This window comes from Aquarana catesbeiana, linkage group LG05 (genome assembly GCF_042186555.1).
Source record: "Aquarana catesbeiana isolate 2022-GZ linkage group LG05, ASM4218655v1, whole genome shotgun sequence".
Classification (NCBI taxonomy): Eukaryota; Metazoa; Chordata; class Amphibia; order Anura; family Ranidae; genus Aquarana; species Aquarana catesbeiana.
In genome coordinates, this window is record NC_133328.1 from 4,501,237 (window position 1) to 4,522,365 (window position 21,129).

The 21,129-nt window shown below is 44.6% G+C and overlaps 1 protein-coding gene and 1 non-coding gene across 4 annotated transcripts in view; both read right to left on the reverse strand.

Moving 5' to 3' along the window:
- Nucleotides 1-458: 458 nt before the first annotated feature.
- LOC141144041 (calcitonin gene-related peptide type 1 receptor-like) overlaps nt 459-21,129 on the reverse strand; it is a 109,047-nt gene continuing 88,376 nt past the window's right edge. For 2 of the 3 annotated variants that reach the window (XM_073629380.1, XM_073629381.1), the window contains 5 exons: nt 19,063-19,123; nt 18,911-18,977; nt 14,895-15,113; nt 13,415-13,456; nt 459-10,318 (listed from right to left, as the gene is read on the reverse strand). In XM_073629380.1, coding sequence (XP_073485481.1) covers nt 10,097-10,318; nt 13,415-13,456; nt 14,895-15,113; nt 18,911-18,977; nt 19,063-19,123 — 611 coding nt within the window. In that variant the 3' untranslated portion in view covers nt 459-10,096. The remainder of the gene's footprint in view (nt 10,319-13,414; nt 13,457-14,894; nt 15,114-18,910; nt 18,978-19,062; nt 19,124-21,129) is intronic. The other variant, XR_012244335.1, reaches the window with a different exon arrangement.
- On the reverse strand, nt 17,718-17,810 carry LOC141146530 (Z30 small nucleolar RNA). Its single transcript, XR_012244923.1, has one exon. It is a non-coding gene; the product is annotated as a Z30 small nucleolar RNA (small nucleolar RNA).

Genomic DNA, 21,129 nt, shown 5'->3' on the forward strand with positions numbered 1-21,129 from the left:
CATTGTGACACACGAGTAAAGCAAAAAAAAAACAAAAAAAAACACAGAAAATCGGATTTCCCAGAATTCTGCCAAGAAATTCCTTCATCTCTACACTTAGCTTGCAACAGAAAGGTGTTGGTGGACGGAGCCAAATCCCGATCCCTCAACTTCATCAATGACCCAAGATAGAAAGGATTCCGTTATCTGCAAAACGGTCCCTCTACCTTACTCTACCCATTTGGGAAGAAAATTTCCAAGCAACCAAAATATTAAAAGCGTAACTCCAGGAAAATAGAAAAATCCCTTAGTTCATCTAAATATTCACACAAAAAAAAAAAGTTATTTAACATATTTTTTAAATATTAGCAAAAAACGCCAGAAATGTACAGCATGTTATTTCCTCCTAAACCCCGGCATGGCAGAAACCAGACTTGGACGGTTCCACCTGCCAGACTCTTACATTGTCCAGGATGGAGATGATGTCCAATTAATACGATCCATGCTAAATTTAAAAGGTTTTCCTAAAGTCCCTTTTTTTTTTTTTTTTTTTTTTTTTTAGAATGAGCGGTGAGAGATTGGAACCCCTGTAAGTCCTGTGCCCCTCCCCCATCATACATAAGAAAAAGGAGGAAACCCAACACATTTCAGGGCCTCGGATACTTCCCACCGCAGGAACTGCTAGTGGAAGAACTTCAATAACTTTCAATACAATTCAGTTGAGTCCGGCCGCATCTGAGATCATACCACAGACAAGACGAGTATCCAAACCATCAAAACGCGTTGGATTCATTCCTACTATTTAATAAAACACCAGTTTAGACTCTTTGACCACTGGGGTGGCGCTCTTACTGCTTCTTGCATAGTTGGTCTTTTTTCAAGACAGCCCTACCCCCCGCCCCACCTTTGGAAGTGTTCTGGTATATACACTATGAACGGCTTCACTGTAGCAAGTAAACTTGAGCAATGAGATGGTCCATTACAGGAGTCTCCAAACTTTCTAATATTTTCAGGCTTGGGGGGGGGGGCAGACTGTGGCCAGTGGGAGTAAAAAATTCTCCGGCGTCAGTGGGAGTTTAAACCATGTGCCCCATTGTTTGCATCAGTGAGAGGAATAGTGCCTGTCATTAGTATAAGTGGGAGGAATAGTGTCCCATTGTTGGTGTCAGTGAGAAGAATAGTGCCTCATCATTGGTATAAGTGGGAGGAATAGTTTCCCACTGTTGGTGTCAGTGAGAATAGTGCCCCATCATTTGTATAAGTGGGAGGAATAGTGCCCCATCATTGGTAGAAGTTGGAGGAATAGTGCCCCATCATTGGTAGAAGTTGGAGGAATAGTGCCCCATCATTGGCATTAGTGGAAGGAATAGTGCCCCATCCTTGGTATAAGTGGGAGGAATAGTGCCCCATCATTGGTGTCAGTGGGAGGAATAGTGCCCCATCATTGGTGTCAGTGGGAGGAATAGTGCCCCATCAATGCTATAAGTGGGAGGAATAGTGCCCCATCATTGGTATATGTGGGAGGAATAGTGCCCCACTGTTGGTGTCAGTGGAATAGTGTCCCATCATTGGTTTTAGTGGAAGGAATAGTGCCCCATCATTGGTGTCAGTGGGAGGAATAGTGCCCCATCATTGGTGTCAGTGGGAGGAATAGTGCCCCATCATTGGCGTCAGTGGGAGGAATAGTGCCCCATCATTGGTTTTAGTGGAAGGAATAGTGCCCCATCATTGGTGTCAGTGAGAGGAATAGTGCCCCATCATTGGTATCAGTGGGAGGAATAGTGTCCCATCGTTGGTATCAGTGGGAGGAATTGTGCCCCATCATTGGTATCAGTGGGAGGAATAGTGCCCCATCATTGGGAGGAATAGTGCCCCATCATTGGTGTCAGTGGGAAGAATAGTCTCCGATTATTGGTGTCAGTGGGAGGAATAGTGCCCCATCAGTGGGAGGAATAGTGCCCCATCATTGGTGTCAGTGGGAGGAATAGTGACCCATCATTGGTGTCAGTGGGTGGAATAGTGCCCCATCATTGGTGTCAGTGGGAGGAATAGTGCCCCATCATTGGTGTCAGTGGGAGGAATAGTGCCCCATCATTGGTGTCAGTGGGTGGAATAGTGCCCCATCATTGGTGTCAGTGGGAGGAATAGTGCCCCATCATTGGGAGGAATAGTTCCCCAAGGGCCAGATAAAGGTAAGCAAAGGGCCGCATCCGGCCCCTGGATCTTTTATAACTCTGGATGCTAATAAGAGAAGATCTGGGTATGTACCCCCTCTATCTAACCACTGTCCCTGGGACTGAAAGTGATGGGAAAATCCAAAATTTGGAGTTGTAACCATAACAGGAAGGGAAATCATCCAATAGACAGACTTCAGTGTCAGTGTCCAGGAATCAGGTCACCCTCCAAAGAAAACTGGGTACCACAAACTAAACAGAGGCCCTCAAGCCAAACCGGTCCAAGCATAGAAAACCCAGCGCCATTCCCTTCAAGTTCAACGTTGGCAACTTTATTGATCTAGACAAGGAGTCGCCACCCGGGATTGCCTCGTCCACTGATGCATTTTACCCTCAAGCTTTGGCTCGATTGTATAGGTACCTATGATTAATCCCAATCTTTTGGGTGAAATGCATTGGAAAAAGTCTGCTCATAGTGAAGGGAAATCCCTGGAAAACGCAGTGCTGATATTCAACACTGGCAACTTTATTGTTTCAGACAAAATAGACAAGGAGTCTCCAACTGGGATCTCTGGCTGACGCGTTTCACCCACCAGATCGCTATGATCAGGCCCAGTCTTGAGGGTAAAACATATCAGTGGAGGAGGTCCAAGTGAGGTCTCCTTGTCTGTTTGTCCGAAGCTCCAAAAGCACCTCTGGGTTTTTTTTTTCCCCCGCAATGGTTTCCCTTGTATGGATAGATTTTCTCTCACAAGACAGGAAGTAAGGAAACGCCTCTTCCGATGGAAAGAAAAACTGTCAGTGACCTTTCCCTAATCTATAAAATAATTTAAAAAAAAAAGTTTTGATTTTAGAAATATCCAAATTAACGAAAACCCGTTTAACAAATTTTTCTCGGAAATTTGGAAATGCAGAAATTCAAAACTGTAAAAACCCGAAAAGAAAAATGAAAATCCGAAAATTTGACAACACGAAAATTTGAAAATCTTAAATAAAAATTGTATTTTTATTCATTACTACTTTGTTGCATTCCATTCGTTTAGATGCGGCCTTCGTTATCTCGGATAATTCATAAGTTCAGATAAATTCGTATTCGTTATGTTCACCAACAGCCAAATTTGAAAGGGAATTCCAATACCTATAATTTAATAGTTAGTTATTATTAGTTATTCTTTTTGAATTTTCTCTTTCTTATTTTTGGATTTACGAATTTACGAAATTTACAAATTCTGGAATTTATGAATTTCCAGATTGCGATCATAACGAATGACCCTAAAAAAAAAAACGAAAATAAAAATCAAATTAAAAATTAAAACAAACACATTTTTCGGCAGTGCGCATGTCTACTTTGTGCACTGGTGCGCATATTGGAACAGGAAGGGGACATTCCCAAACTGTTCCCACAAAGTTGGGAGCATGAAATTGTCCAAAATGGTCTTGGTGTGCTGATACCTTAAGAGTTCTCTTCACTGGAACTAAGGGGCCAAACCCAACCCCTGAGGGGCCAAGCCCAACCCCTGAAAAACAACCCCCACACCATAATCCCCCCTCCACCAAATGGTTTTTCTGCAGAGAATACAGCCTGAAAACGTTTGGTTTTGCCCCTTTTCGCACAGATTGAAGACCTGATGGATGTACAGCTACTGTGATGACCTTCTTGTGATCAGAGCCTTAAAAAGGAACCTGTGCCGAGAAACACAAACTATTTGCCATTGGTGACCTCATCCTGAAAATGTCGTTTACCCGGCTGCCAAGCTGGCCCTCTGGTTTCAGTGTTTTCTGACATACTGGCCTACAAGGATTATACAGATCAGGGGGAGGTATTACTACAATTGCTGCATGCTTGTTCCAGGTCAGTGACAGCCGGGGCACTAGCGTTTTCGGGGGATGACCAATGGCAGCCTACGTATTTCTCTGCCTAATGGTTACAACCCTTGAAGCCGGAGAACCGGATGTTTCCAGTAACTAAAGCCAAGATCTCTTTGTTTTAGTTCTGAATAAGAGATTACGGAAGGGTTAGATCAGCTGTTGACAACTTACAAGGTATTGGAGGCCTATAAATGTGGCCTCTGAGGGCCCCAAATATAATATCTATTATTTGTAATGCTGCAGAAGACTCTCATAGATTGGAATGGCCATAGACTGTTCTACGGGAGTGGTTTGAGATGGGACTCGTGCTGAAGGAGACGGTCAGAGACTGGGGACATGCTACATGAGACTGCTAGGGAACACTGCTGCTACAACTCAAATCTCCCTCTACTGACTGCTGGGGCTTGAGGGCCACACTGCAAACACCAAAAGGGCCGCATGTGGCCCCCTGGGCTGCAGGTTGGACACCAGTGAGGTAGAACTTTTGGGCCATGAGTGTAAAGAACAATATTTAAAGCCATCCCTCCAACTCTCAATATCCTAGGTACCTACCCCTCTATTGAGGTCCCCCATTGGTGCCATCACACTCAAATCTCCCTCTACTGACTGCTGGGGCTTGAGGGCCACAATGCAAACACCAAAAGGGCCGCATGTGGCCCCCTGGGCTGCAGGTTGGACATCAGTGGGGTAGAACCCTTGGGCGTCAAGAACACTATTTTAAGCCATCCATACATTCGTAAACGTTATGTTCATTAACAGCCAAATTTGAAAGGAAATCCCAATACCTATAATTTAATAGTTATTATTAGTTATTTCAGATTTTCAAATTTATGGGTTTTCGAATTTCCAAATTTATGAATTTTCAAAATTTACTAATTTACCAATTTTCAAATTAACAAATATTCGGAAAAATTTGTTAAAATGGATATTTCCAAATTAACGAATTTGTCGAAACGAATTGCACATGTCTACTACAGACTAGTGCTGTCAATGCTTGTGTGCAGGGCAGCCAATAAGACAGTAGAACCAGCCCTACTGTATGGGGCCCCCATCAGTTCAACAGGGGGGCCTGGGCAACTGCCCCCCCCCCCCCCCACTGCTTCAAACACCTTGCGTTCCCTCGCAGCCCTGCTGGTTTCTCCTCCTCTCCCTCCTGACGGCTCTCTGCTGCTGTGGGCACACGGGGGACTCTCACAATGCCCCCACTTCTTTTATTCTCTCCCGTCATGGTCCCCACATCGCACAGCACCGATCCCTTGGCGCTCGTACAGAGGCTCCCTGTTCATTCACAAACTAAGCATAGTAAACACAGTTACTATGCTTCTGTTACGAATGAACACAGGAGCGATCGGTATCGATCACCGTATATCAGTCCCTCGCTCTCCATCCTGAAACTGATCCCCCCTGCGTGCCTACAGTACTGCCAGCCGGCTTCTCCTCCTCTCCCTCCCGCTGGCTGTCAGCTGCTGTAGGCACACAGGGGGATCAGCTTCAGGATGGAGAGCGGGGGGACCAATATACAGTGATTGGTACCGATTGCTCCTGTGTTCATTCATAACTGAAGCATAGTAAACTGTGCTTCAGTTTGTGAATGAACAGGGAGCCTCTGTACGAGCGCTTCCTGTTAATGCATTCTGCAGTGCAGCTGAGGTTGCACAAAAAGGGATTGAGCAATATGTGTCCTCAATCACTTTCTCTGTCTCAAAAGTGAGCCATCAGGGGTCTTTTAGACCCCTGATTTTTCACCAAAAGCCCCCCCCAGGACAATATGCCCACAACACTGTCCACCACATTAAACACACATTGCATGTTTCATTAAAAAAAAAAAGAGAATCATTCACAATTCTCAGTTCACCGCCTTGTGTTGGCGGTCCATTCAAAATGAATAGGCCGCCTTAACGCAACGCACAACAATGCACTTAGCCAGACCTCTGAACCCAGAACTATCAAAGTCTCATTTTTAAGGTTAGAATCTTTAGACCCCTAATGGACGGCTATGGGAAGGAGCGCGGTCTGTCCTCTGCGGCTCCGTCTGTAAAGTGGATGAATGTGTTAGCTTTAGCTCTTAGGTGGAGCCCTCCATTGAACAATTCTTCATACGTTATAACACCGCAATTGCAAATAAAAGATATCACTGTAAATCAGAAACCAAGACTAGGAATTTAGAATAGGTGGAAAAAAAAAATATGAAGCTGTAAAAAACACAAAAGGTGAGCGCCATATTTAAGATGTCACAAACGGATGAGGAATTCTACCCAGCAAATATGGTGCAACAGAAAATTGGAGGGCGCGTTGGACTAGAAGCCCATTAAAAACAATGGTTTGCCAACACGCAAAAACGTCTTGAAAACCAGGCAAGTCACAAAATTTGTAACACGTGGAACTATGGTGCGTTGCAGCGCCGTTTGTGCATTGGGGTGCCATTTAAATTGACAATTAAAATTTTGAAGCTTTATGCACATTACCCCAACTGAAATGGGCCCTTAAAACTGAACCTGCTCTGAAAGGAACTGAGCAGCTATCACCCATTGTTCTTCCTTGTTGTCTGGTCATCAAGCCGATCCATCAGCTTCAAGATCTGGCTTCACTTGCTGCGTCCAGACTCAGACATCCATCCATAACTGAAGTTATTTGCTCTGTGTGTGGCCACATGGCTACACAGCTGCTAATCGCATTCACCAAGTCATTCAAGCCGAAAGAATCTGATGGCTACATGTAACCGGCCATGTGAATGTGGCCTCAATGTGGAATGTGGCCTTACACTTAAATAGGAGAGTACCCAGATCCCAGGAGTACCCAGGAGATTTGGTTAAAATTTTCTTTGTTTCTTCCACTTTTTAAGCCCTGATGAAGCTTTGAGTGTCGAAACATGTTGGTATTATCTCCTAATTTCTCTTTTTTTTTTTTAAATCAAGATCAATAAACTTTTCTGAACTCATTTACAAACTTGTGGTGTTCTCATCCCTTACACTTATGCCCTGTACACATGATCGGACATTCCCGACAACAAAATCCATGGATTTTTTCCGACGGATGTTGGCTCAAACTTGTCTTGCATACACACGGTCACACAAAGTTGTCGGAAAATCCGACCGCTCTGAACGCGGTGACGTAAAACACGTACGTCGGGACTATAAACGGGGCAGTAGCCAATAGCTTTCGTCTCTTCATTTATTCTGAGCATGCGTGGCACTTTGTGCGTCGGATTTGTGTACACACGATCGGAATTTCCGACAACGGATTTTGTTGTCAGAAAATTTATAGCAAGCTCTCAAACTTTGTGTGTCGGAAATTCCGATGGAAAATGTGTGATGGAGCCCACACACGGTCGGAATTTCCGACAACAAGGTCCTATCACACATTTTCCGTCTGAAAATCCAACCGTGTGTACAGGGCATTAGGATGGACAACTCCAGGGACCCCTAAGGATACCCTGTAGGATGTCCTGGTGTTGGAGATCAAATTTTTATTTTGATTCAACTAGCCTTGGTTTTATCTTCTGATTTTTTTCTTTAACCAAGATCAATAAACTTTTCTGGACCCATTCACAAACTTGTGGTGCTCTCATCCTTTACGCTCGGTGTTTGGACAACTCCAGGGACCCCTAAGGATACCCTGTAGGATGTCCTAGAGTTGGAGATTGAACTTTGATTTCATCTAGCCTTGGATCCACCAACAGTTCTTCTGCTTTGTCATAGGCATGTCTCTCTCTGCCCCCTACTGTTAGCGGCAGGGAGCGAGAGGGACCATTATGTTGAAATACTTTGTATCATTATAGATAAAAAAATATGAATAATTAAAAAAAAAATTCACATTGCTCACCAAGGGCACAAAACACCCCAGGTCATAAAAAATAGTTCATGAGCTTTCCATTCGGACATTTATGTAGGACATGGTAGTCTCATGACATGGTACAGGACAGGGTAGTCACACTCACAAGCTTCTCTTATGATTTCTCCATGTACAGAAAACACTGTTCTCTTCACACTGGTCTCTTCCCCAAAGGTGCTCCCATTCCATTGTCCCCACCACCTCTAGTGGAACCAGTTGGAGTGAAAGCAAAATTAAAGTGAACCCATTGATAATCTGCATGAATAATTTTTCAGTAACGCTCCACCTAGCATCAACAAAAACCATCCTTGCTCTCCAGCGCCCTGTCCAACCTTGTAGCCGTCCTTTCACAGCATGGAGCAGCATGGGATACGAGCTTTGTCTACTTGGGGACAGAACATTGAAGAACATTGACGTCCACTCTGACCTACCAGTTTAAGGGTTGTAGGAGGAAATTCTTCCTGTTCAAACTCCATGAAGACAATGCTCATGGCCGGAAATGGAGGAACACATAAGAGCATTAACCGTATTTTGCATAATTCATAATTCTGGCTGAACAACATCTGAAGATCAGGTGGAGAGAGAGCCACACCAGAAGCCATGACCAAGAAAAAGAACAAAAATAGACTTCGTTCTGCTCATTAAATATCCACCAGCATTCGGTTTTCCAGTAAATCCAAAAGAGAAAAAGCTGGCGGGATTCTGATAAAGGCAACACAGGTGTCCCTTTATTGATGATGATGAGCAGAAATCAAGTCCTCACTTGGGACCTTTCCTTCTGGTCTGTTTCACCTGAAATTGGGCTTTTTTATACATAGGTAGGTGCGGTCTACTTTCTCCATGCAGATGATGCTTTTCTGCAATGACACTGCAGTTGGAGAGGAAGTCAGGAGGAACCCAGTTCCTCTATGGTTTCCTGGGTCACTGGGGAAGATATCCCATTGGATGCTGCCACCCCATGTGATACCGGCAGCCATCTTGGGTCAGGCAGCGCCTTTTTAAGGCCCTGGCTCCAAGGTTTGGCATTCATTTGCAAGTGGGTAGAACAAGGACAGGTACCCCACCTTGTAGGAACAGTACTAGCAGCAGGAAAAGGTTCCTGATGAGGAGAGAAAACTTAGGGCCTGCAAATCCTCTGTCCGTCTGCCTGTTGGGCACAAGACGGCCAGGCCACATTCTTCCTCTTTCTACAGACGCTGACAGGTTGGCTGCACTCTGCTCTCTCCCCGCTGTTGGATTTGTGTTCCCGGTTGGGCTGCCTTCTCGATTATTTGTGAACTGTTTCTGCATTATTTATATATCTGCATTATATAAAGGGATCCCAGTCCTTTCATTGCACTGGGATCCCATATGGAAGACTGATTGCGTTATTCCTGCCACATGTAGGTTTGGGTGAAATTAATCAGAGGTGGGGGTACCAGGTGGGAACTTTGTGTTGGCTTGCCCAAAACAACAAAGTTACACCTGGGTTGAATTTTAACCGAGTTCCGCTGGCTTTTTCTCCTTTTTTTACTCTCCTACATTTACTGGTGGTTGGGGTATAGGATGTGCTCTGGGTTAGCTTCTGGTACTCGGTATTCCACCACACCACGCTGCACCCCACAAACATGTAAGTTTGGGTGAAATGCATCAGAGGTGGGGGTACCATATGTGGACTTTGTGTCTGTTTGCCCAGAACAATAAAGTTACACCTGGGTTAAATTTTTACCGTGTTCCTCTGGCTTTTTCTCCTTTACATTTACTGGCGGTTAGGGTATAGATGTGCCTTTGGTTAGCTTCTGGTACCCAGTATTCCACCACACCGCGCTGCACCCCACCTACATGTAGGTTTGGGTGAAATGCATCAGAGGAGGGGGTCCTAGGTGGGGACTTTGTGTCTGCTTGCCCAGAACAATAAAGTTACACCTGGGTTGAATTTTTACCGCGTTCCGCTGACCTTTTCTCCTTTACATTTACTGGCGGTTGGGGTATAGGATGTGCCCTCGGTTGGCTTCTACCACCCGGTCATCCAGGACAATACCCCGGAATATCGGGTTTGCGAACAGAGAACACATTTCCTTGTTGGATTCTCCTTGCTGGGTAGGATTCATCTTTCTATACAAGTGCAAAAACATAAAACTTAATACAATTTACAAACTTACTATAAATATGAAAAACTGAAAACAAACATAAGATGAGTAGTAGGCCTTGCAGTGGTTGCTCCTTGACACACGGACACGCAATCTCGGAGCCGGTTCTGGGATTCACAGGTAGGATTTATCCTGTTTGAAGGACACGTCCTCCATGTCATGGCAGTTTTTCCCGTTGGAGTGCTCGCTGTTATAGTCGTGGGTAAACGTGGTGCCCTGCGCCTCGCTGATGGAGGATATGGTGTAGGACGCCGATCGGAGACCCTCAGAATGGGCAAAGCTATTTCCAAACTGGATCCTGTACTGGTTCCAATGTCTTTTTAGAACGCCTTGAACCTAAAAAAACAAACAAAAAAAAAAACATACTGCGTGTAAGAAGACCCAATGCTTCCATGTATTGGCACACGGCTCATCACAGCCTAGGAGAACGTTTTGGTTTTAAAGCAAGCTGGTAGATAATAGACAGTTATGGATCAGAATATTGCCCATGCTGAAAGTAGCTTGTGATTAGACGTGTGCCATTCGTTTCCCTCCGAATTGAAATTCAGGACAACATTTTCATTATTCAGAAATTCGAATGTATCCGATTTTCTGAATTACAATACTACTGAATTTCATCGAATCCGAAATAACAAACTGAAATTTAATCTGAAATAACGAATGATCCGAATTCAAATCAAAATCGAAACTAATTCGAAATGAATTTGAAAACAAATCCTAAATGTAAAACATATTGCTGACTATTGTTCATCTCCTTCAAAGACTGTGTGTATTAGAAGCTGTCGTCAGAAATTCAAAATTTCAAAAAGAATAGAATAGACTAAAACAGAACAGAATAGAATAAAAAAGAATAGAGAAGAAATTCCGAAATTTAAAAGATATAAATAAATAAAGAACAGAATAAAACACAATAGAAAAGAATAGAATATGAAATAAAATAGAAAACAAAAAAATAGAATAGATTAGAATAAAATAGAATATTACCATCCTCCGAAATTTGAATTTCAAAAAGAATAAAATAGAATAGAAAAAAAAGGAATAGAAAAGAATAGAATGAAATACAATAGAATGAAATAGAAAAGAACAGACTAGAATAGAAAAACCGAATAGAATAGAAAGGAAAAAAAAAAAAAGAATATAGTCATATTCTGAAACTCAAATTTCAAAATTTGAATAGAATAGAATGAAAATTTGAATTCCGAATAGAACCAGCTATTCTATTCTTCAGAATGAATTTGAAATCGATTAAATTTTTTCGATTCAAATTTGATTCAAATACCTCAAACCCGGTGGAAAAAAAGTTGAACCAGGTCAAAAACTAGTAAACTAAACAAAATGAATTCCGTTCTGAATGTAACTAAACAAATTTAGTAACTTAACAAATCGATCCGAAATGAAGTAAAACAAAATATTTTCGTTCTACACTTGTCTACTTAGGATTCACATATTCCAGTGGTCATGTGACCGCATGGCTCCGCTCTGATGCCTCTTCCATTGGGCGGGGGGTGGTCTGGTTAGATAGGAGGCATGACCAAGTGAAGCAGGTTCTTGTGACCTCTCCTGCTGAGACCCTGTGCCTATCAAAGTGAGCAAGGCTGTACGGGGGGGGGGTGCACTATGGAACTACAGGCACACCGTGCGTCAGCACAATATCCTGTAGGTCCAATTACAATTTAAAAGGACGTAAACTGACCAAATTAGCCTTTCTGGTTAGCATGGTCAGAGGGGAGGAAGACAAAGGGATTGGTGGGATCACCAGGTAGTCAGAGTGTCTTGAATACAGTCTGTAAAGAGAAGTAACCCTTAGGTGGAATACAAGGGACAAAGGAGTGCGGTCCCCAAGGTTTACATACTATCAGAACCCATGAAATCAGGTCCAGAGAGAAGTACAGTTAAATCACACTTGTTTAATATTAAAAGTAAATAGAACAAAACGTAGTCAAAACATAGCCAAGTTCTGTAACCGGAATGGATAGTCAGACAAGGCAGAAAGTCAGGAAGGCAGGGATCAGCTGTCAGGGCTGGGCTCAGCCCTTCCATCCCTGAGCTTCATTTCGGATCGATTTGGCCTTTGGGCTGGGCTAAATGCCAGCTCCTATCTCTCCACAGTGACTCAGCTGTTGATGATATCCTGCTCGTCAGTCCTGCCTACTTAAGCCGTCCAGCCCAGGTGATCTCTGCCTTCTCCTTAGTCAAAATCAAAGAGACTATCTCCTGCATTCCTGTTAAAAAGACTTGCTTGGCTGACATCCCGTCTGGCTCCAGATCCTGCTGGCTGTTTTACTACGCTCATGTCTGGCTCCCTGACATTTGGCTTGTCTGGCTATCCGTTCCGGTTCCTGAACTCTGGCTATGTTTTGACTACGTTTGTTCTATTTACTTTTATTATTAAACAAGTGTGATTTAACTGTACTTCTGTCTCGGTCTGATTTCATGGTTTCTGACATCAGTGTAGTGGAACAGCAAGCAGGATCTGGAGCCGGAAGGGATGTTAGCCAAGCAAGTCTTTAACAGGAACGCAGGAGATAGTCTCTGTGATGTTGTTGACCAAGGCGAAGGCAGAGATCCTCTGGGCTGGACGGCTTAAGTAGGCAGGACTGACGAGCAGGATATAATCAACAGGTGAGTCACTGTGGAGAGATAGGAGCTGGCAATTAGCCGACAGCTGAGCGGCCAGCTCAGAGAAGGAAGGGCTGAGCCCAGACCTGACACATACCTACATGTTAAAGCCCAACTGAACATGCAATTCAAAGAAGCTAAATGCATTCCAGGTACATCAAAGGAAAAGCGTTGCAAAGACTTACGGTCCTTTATCTTAATAAAGCAACCAAAGCCTGTCCCCTGCCAGCATGCTGCAGAGGAGGACCCTTTGATCTCTGTGGATAAACAGTGGTCTCTCTGCAGAGGTCCAGCATGCCCCCTGCTCAGCTGGGCATACAGCTCTCCAATCAATGAAGCTCCCAGAGCAGTCTTGTTGATTGGATCACCAGGCAGGAGGACTGCTGAAGATTCTGGACTGATGTGCGCTGTGTGTGAGTGCGGCGGTCCGGCTCTTCAATGTGCCGCCAACACAGAGCAACCTTCACAGTACTAAACCCACACCCAGCATTGTAAACCTGGGGGCCGAGGAGTCTTAAATGGTCATGTAGCTTTAAATAGACTTTAACTAACAAGTGTGTGGTGATCACATGACTGGGCGCCACGCTTATTGGTTCTTGACCATTAGTTTGGCGCAGAGCTGTCAGTGACAGTGGGGAGGGTCTCGGAGCAAGGAGTGTGCACAGGTGTGTGCTCCTAGTTCTTTGTTATAACATGGGCTGACCAAGCTTCTCTAAGTGATAAAAGCACCATATCCGTATTTTATTGTATTTTTTTTTAAATATATAAAAATTCAGTAAATTCCAGGTTTGCAGAAAAAAAAAATACACTTACCTCTCCATTGAAAAAACAAAATATTGTAGCCACCAGCAATCCCTAGAGAAAAGAATGATTTCTATCAATGCATACATTTCCAGACATTGATGATTAGAACCAATACAATCAATAAATATGGACAATCTGCCAGCATTTTTCATTGATGCAGTGCAAGCCGCGCCCCTTTAAGCTGCCCAGCAAAATGTTGCTTCGCACTGCAGATTGTTCCTACCCTCCCCGTCCTGTAATAGACAGCTGCAGGGAGAAGGGAGTTTGAATGCAGGAACCTGATTGGAGGGTTGACCCTAGACACTGACTTTGGTAGCTCTGGGGGGGGGGAAGGGCTGAGGCCTACAACCTGTGCAGGTGGACTAAGTGTGCCTGAAGCTCAGGAATGAAGGGGGTCAGACATTGCTGCCAAGGACTGAGCTGCTGAGAGCCTCTGGGCTGGAGGTGGCGATGCATGTGACTTGGTGTTACTTAGGATCTGTCAGGGATCAGTTTACTGCTGATGAGACCATCTCAGGAAGGAGGAACCTGATTGGTTACGCGAGTTGACCCTGGACACGGCTTTTGGAGTTCCTTGGGAGTGACTTAGACCCGTAGTCTGTGCGGGTGGGCTGAATGTGCATGGAGTCCAGCAGCAGAGGCGGCTCTCTAATAAGGCAAATTAGGCGGTCGCCTAAGGCCTCGCACTCACAGGGGCCTCGCGGCCGCCTGATTTGCCTGTTCTCAATCACTGAAGTTGACGCCGGCGGCTCCGCCTACCCCCACTGGGACTCTGTGGCTTAGGAGCTGACGGACAAATCAGATACTGCCCGCAGCCTGAGGAATAGCGGCCTCATCACGGAGCGTCCCAGTCCGTGGGGCCTCATGTGTAAGTTTTGCCTAAGGCCTCACGAAGCCTAGAGCCGCCTCTGTCCAGCAGTGAGAGGCTCAGACATTGCTGCCAAGAACTGTGCTGCTGAGAGCTTCAGGGTCTGGAGGTGGAGATGCATGTGACTTGGGTTTGCTGCCATTGCTATCAAAGAGTGTGCTGCTGAGAGCTTCAGGGCTGGAGGCACACCTGACCTCACATTGGCAGCCTGGTCAGGAACACCCTCTCAGCCTCTCTATCAGCAATGAAAGGACAGCAGCAGACTGATGAGGTCATAACACTGCTCACCCACCCCGTCCAGATGTTCTGTGAGGACATGTGCACTGTAGCAGAATCTGATTGGCTGCTGGTGCTGCTCCTCCCTATCTCAGAAAGTAACCCTGTGCAGGAGATTAAAATAAGTTCCATTGCAAGACAAGTTTATGTACTTATACTAGATGCCTGATGATAGTTGTATAACTGAAGACACTACATGTTAGATTCTTCTTTATATCAGCATTATATTACAAAATGGTTTGCACTGCATTTAAACTCAAGCAAAACCAGAGTGACATTTTAAGGCTACGGCTGACCCAAAATAAGGCGTTTAGCCTTGAGCAGGAGCATTTTCTGCAGCTGTACCTGGTAATTCATGAGAATATGCATGACATAGTCATAGATTTCCTCCGCTATGTGTCCTTCCGGTCTCCATGGCAACAATACAAACTGGATTCCAAGAAGCGGCACAAGGATGAGAGTGGCTCGCACTGCTTTCATGTACAGGTTGGATTCTGCCTGATGCGTCACTTTCAGTTTTGTGATTAAGACACGCACAATGTTCAGCAGAAAGAATAGGTTCACCTTAGAGGACATAGAAAAAAAAAAACAAACATGATTACAAACAATGTATAGATTTGCTGTCAACTGGCTACAACTCAATGTGAATTACAATGTAACAGCTGACCTAAATAGCAGAGAGATCACATTACATGGATTGCAAGAGTGACTCACAGAAGAGGGACCTCCCCACATCTCTCCTAGAAATCTGATCAGTGATGAACAGGCTTCCCACGATCATGCAAAGTGCTATTCCGACCGCGTGTTCTTTATATTTGACAATCTTCAAGCAGTGCAAGGCCCTACATGATGGAATAAAATACAAATATATAGGTGGCCCCTCACGCTACACAGTTGTTGGAAGATCTAAATCAGATTGTGCAAACAGGCTGAACCAGGTTTGGCCAGCTTGCCTGTAAAGGTTCTCATTCACCCACATCATGGCATATCCAGTAGTAGTTGGTCACACTCAGGACTTGTTCTCTAATGTTGAAGATACTTCACTGCCCATACAATGGGCTTCCTCGGTTCCTAGGTTTGGCCAGCTTGTCTGTGAAGGTTCTTGTTCAACCAGGTTATAGCATATTTAGGAGTAGTTGGTCACACTCAGGACTTGTTCTCTAATGTTGAAGACATTTCGCTGCTCCTCCAAGGGGCTTCCTCAATTCCTAGGTTTGGCCAGTTTGTCTGTGAAGGTTCTCATTCAACTAGGTTATGGTATATCCAGTAGTAGTTGGTCACACTCTGGACTTGTTCTCCAATGTTGAAGACACTTCACTATCCATCCAATGGACATCCTCTGTTCCTAGGTTTGGAAGGCTTGTCTGTGAAGGTTCTCACTCAACCAGGTCATGGTATATCTAGTAGTAGTTGGTCACACTCAGGACTTGTTTTCTAATGTTGAAGACATTTCGCTGTTCATCCAGTGGGCTTCCTCAGTTCCTAGGTTTTTCTTCAACCAGGTCATGGTATATCTAGAAGTAGTTGGTCAAACTCAGGACTTGTTCTCCAATGTTGAAGACACTTCACTATCCATCCAATGGGCATCCTCTGTTCCTAGGTTTGGCAGGCTTGTCTGTGAAGGTTCTCACTCAACCAGGTCATGGTATATCTAGTAGTAGTTGGTCACATTCAGGACTTGTTTTCTAATGTTGAAGACATGTCGCTGCTCCTCCAAGGGGCTTCCTCAATTCCTAGGTTTGGCCAGTTTGTCTGTGAAGGTTCTCATTCAACTAGGTTATGGTATATCCAGTAGTAATTGGTCACACTCTGGACTTGTTCTCCAATGTTGAAGACACTTCACTATCCATCCAATGGACATCCTCTGTTCCTAGGTTTGGAAGGCTTGTCTGTGAAGGTTCTCACTCAACCAGGTCATGGTATATCTAGTAGTAGTTGGTCACACTCAGGACTTGTTTTCTAATGTTGAAGACATTTCGCTGTTCATCCAGTGGGCTTCCTCAGTTCCTAGGTTTTTCTTCAACCAGGTCATGGTATATCTAGAAGTAGTTGGTCAAACTCAGGACTTGTTCTCCAATGTTGAAGACACTTCACTATCCATCCAATGGGCATCCTCTGTTCCTAGGTTTGGCAGGCTTGTCTGTGAAGGTTCTCACTCAACCAGGTCATGGTATATCTAGTAGTAGTTGGTCACATTCAGGACTTGTTTTCTAATGTTGAAGACATTTCGCTGTTCATCCAGTGGGCTTCCTCAGTTCCTAGGTTTTTCTTCAACCAGGTCATGGTATATCTAGTAGTAGTTGGTCACACTCAGGACTTGTTCTTTAATGTTGAAGATGTTTTGCTGCTCCTCCAATGGGCTTTCTCAGTACCTAGGTTTAACCAGTTTGTGAAGGTTCTCGTTCAGCCAGGTCATGGTATATCTAGTAGTAGCTGGTCACACTCAGGACTTGTTTTCTAATGTTAAAGACATTTCACTGCTGATCCAATGGGCTTCCTCTGTTCCTATGGGTATCCGGAACATACCCCAGTGTTTAAAGCCACACCGAGTAACTCATCCTACTTCAATTACTATGGAATGTGTAAAGGCAGATGTTGGTTGTCATACCTGGAGGTGTGAAAGTTTGTGATAATATATTTCAATCCCATGGTGCCATAAAGTCTTGGACATGTGTTTGAATACTTGTGATGTTGAATTGCCCTTACCAATGTGGGTCCCCAATGCTGCCATCTTGGATAAGGGAGCCAGCTGTGGCTTCCTGAGGAATCACAGCCGGCTGCCCACTGTGCATGCATGAGTTCATGCTTTCTGCATGGCCCTGCAGTCTCCTGGGACATGTGTCAGGAAGCTGCAGGAGGGGACGGGGCAAGGGAGGCCATCCTCGCCTAGGCAAGGATTACAGGAGTTGGAGCAAGTACTGATTAAAAATCAGTACTAGCCCTCCTTCTTCCTCCCGAAAAAACCTATAACTCACTTACAGGCTGGGGGGGAGGAAGCAAACCAGCGGGACTTCACTTTGAGTGAATTTCCGCTTTCATTTTTTCTATCAGCCCTTATCTTTCGTTATACTATTGGCCCAGCACTCTGCCAACACATTTCCTTTTCAGCTCATTATCCTTAATAACCGATCACCCTTTCCAAATAGCCAAGTGATGTACCGAGGTATGCAGCTCAGAGAGAAAATTACATCATCATTTCCTAGTCAGTGCGGACTTACCTCCCGCAATACCAGGTTAGACCAAATCAAACTCATCACCACTGAGTCTTCCCATACACCGAGCCCATACCATTACATCAACCTTGGCACAGAATTCATACTGGACTCTGCCTCCTTCTATTGGCCAATGAGAGGAAAGCCTGCATCCTTACATTGGTGATCAGTGGGCAGAATGTTCCTTACATTGGTGATCAGTGAGAAGAATGTTCCTTACATTGGTGATCAGTGAGAAGAATGTTCCTTACATTGGTGATCAGTGAGAAGAATGTTCCTTACATTGGTGATCAGTGAGAAGAATGTTCCTTACATTGGTGATCAGTGAGAAGAATGTCCCTTACATTGGTGATCAGTGAGAAGAATGTTCCTTACATTGGTGATCAGTGAGAAGAATGATCCTTACATTGGTGGTCAGTGAGTAGAATGATCCTTACATTGGTGATCAGTGAGAAGAATGTTCCTTACATTGGTGATCAGTGAGAAGAACGTTCCTTACATTGGTGATCAGTGAGAAGAATGTTCCTTACATTGGTGATCAGTGGGAAGAATGTTCCTTACATTGGTGATCAGTGGGAAGAATGTTCCTTACATTGGTGATCAGTGAGAAGAATGTTCCTTACATTGGTGATCAGTGAGAAGAATGTTCCTTACATTGGTGATCAGTGAGAAGAATGTTCCTTACATTGGTGATCAGTGGGAAGAATGTTCCTTACATTGGTGATCAGTGGGAAGAATGTTCCTTACATTGGTGATCAGTGGGAAGAATGTTCCTTACATTGGTGATCAGTGGGAAGAATGCTCCTTATATTGGTGATCAGTGAGAAGAATGCTCCTTACATTGGTGGTCAGTGGGAAGACTTCCCCTATAGTTAGTTAAAAAGATAATTGATGTCTTTGGTTACTTATCTAAGACCTCTGGAGCAGCTCTAGGGTTCCACAGAATCCTAGGTGAGAAAGGCTGCTTTAAGGATACCTGAACATACTTGTTCTAAAGAGATCATTGCCTTATTTTGGGAAGTAAAAGCATCTCACAGGTTCACTTCATACACATTGCTACATAATTGACTCATTGCACAAAATGGTGCTCTTTTATACTCTATATAAAGTGTACAGAAGTTAAATAAAATAAATAAATATAATACATACCAATAAAGCCGCACAAATGGGTCCATGAATAATATAAAGTAAGTGAGTGTCGGAACTTATCCAGCAGCTAAACAGAAAAGGGAAGGTTAGATGGCATATTATACACTTACAGTGCGATTCAATTACTCACTACAAATGTATTTTTCACTTACTTGTCGTTATAATAAATACTTCTTGACACAGCGTGTATGCATGCTGGAATTAGAGGGAACCCTGGGAGAAAAGGAATAGAAAGGGTTGAAATATGAACCTCTCTTTAGGTAAGTGTGCCAAGCCTAGAGTCTCTCAGCTCCTGAATAACCAACATTTAAAGTGGTCTGTTTACCATTATCAATGAAAGTAAATGTAAAATAAAAAAAACCCAAATTTTGGGTTGTCCCCAAAACAGAAATAGTGAGGATATTTTCCAATGGGGATACTAGTTCTGGTGACCCAGAGATTCCTGCACCTTGGAGGGACCTTCCTTCCTGATTTGGCTATGGAACAGGAGGTGAAGGGAAATTTCCCAATTGGACAAAGATGGCAAAAATAAACCTTACAGGGGTTATAGCTCTCCCTTTCTCCATCCAAAATATAAAAATAAAACGTTTTGCCTATAGTTCTACTTTAAGCGTGGCTTCTCCAGGGAAAAATGCATTTAATTTTTGTAGTTGTTCCTCATAACTGAGGTCCTCCAGCCCACATAACCGAGATCATCCAACCCACATAACTGAGGTCCAAAACGGAGGTCCTCCCTCCACCATAACTGAGATCATCCCGCCCACATAACTGAGATCATCCCGCCCACATAACTGAGATCATCCTGCCCACATAACTGAGATCCAAAACTAAGCTTCTCCATCCCCATAACTGAGATCATCCAACCCACATAACTGAGGTCCAAAACTGAGGTCCTCCCTCCACCATAACTGAGCTCCTCCAGCCCCCATAACTGAGCTCCTCCAGCCCACATAACTGAGGTCCTCCAGCCCACATAACTGAGGTCCTCCAGCCCACATAACTGAGGTCCTCCAGCCCACATAACTGAGGTCCTCCAGCCCACATAACTGAGGTTCTCCAGCCCCCATAACTGAGGTCATTCAGCCCACATAACTGAGGTCCTCCAGCCCACATAACTGAGATCCAAAACTAAGCTCCTCCATCCCCATAACTGAGATCATCCAGCCAACCTTAACTTAGCTCCTCCATTCCCCATAACTGAGATCATCCAACCCACATAACTGAGATCCAAAACTGAGGTCCTCCCTCCACCATAACTGAGATCTTTCTGCCCACATAACTGAGATCCAAAAATTAGCTCCTCCATCTCCCATAACTGAGATCATCCAGCCCACATAACTGAGGTCCTCCATCCCCCATAACAGATCATCCAGTAGACATAATTTAGGTTCTGCATCCCACATAGCTGAGATCATCCAGTCCACATAACTGAGGTCCAAAACTGAGCTCCTCCAGCCCACATAACTGAGCTCCTCCAGCCCACATAACTGAGCTCCTCCAGCCCACATAACTGAGGTTCTCTAGCCCCCATAACTGAGCTCCTCCAGCCCACATAACTGAGCTCCTCCAACCCACATAACTGAGGTCCTCCAACCCACATAACTGAGCTCCTCCAGCCCACATAACTGAGCTCCTCCAGCCCACATAACTGAGGTTCTCCAGCCCCCATAACTGAGCTCCTCCAGCCCACATAACTGAGGTCCTCCAACCCACATAACTGAGGTCCTCCAGCTCACATAACTGAGCTCCTCCTGCCCACATAACTGAGCTCCTCCAGCCCACATAACTGAGCTCCTCCAACCCACATAACTGAGCTCCTCCAACCCACATAACTGAGCTCCTCCAACCCACATAACTGAGCTCCTCCAGCCCACATAACTGAGCTCCTCCAGCCCACATACCTGAGCTCCTCCAACCCACATAACTGAGCTCCTCCAACCTACATAACTGAGGTCATCCAGCCTACATAACTGAGGTCCTCCAGCCCACATAACTGAGCTCCTCCAACCCACATAACTGAGCTCCTCCAACCCACATAACTGAGCTCCTCCAACCCACATAACTGAGCTCCTCCAGCCCACATAACTGAGCTCCTCCAGCCCACATACCTGAGCTCCTCCAACCCACATAACTGAGCTCCTCCAACCTACATAACTGAGGTCATCCAGCCTACATAACTGAGGTCCTCCAGCCCACATAACTGAGGTCCTCCAGCCCAC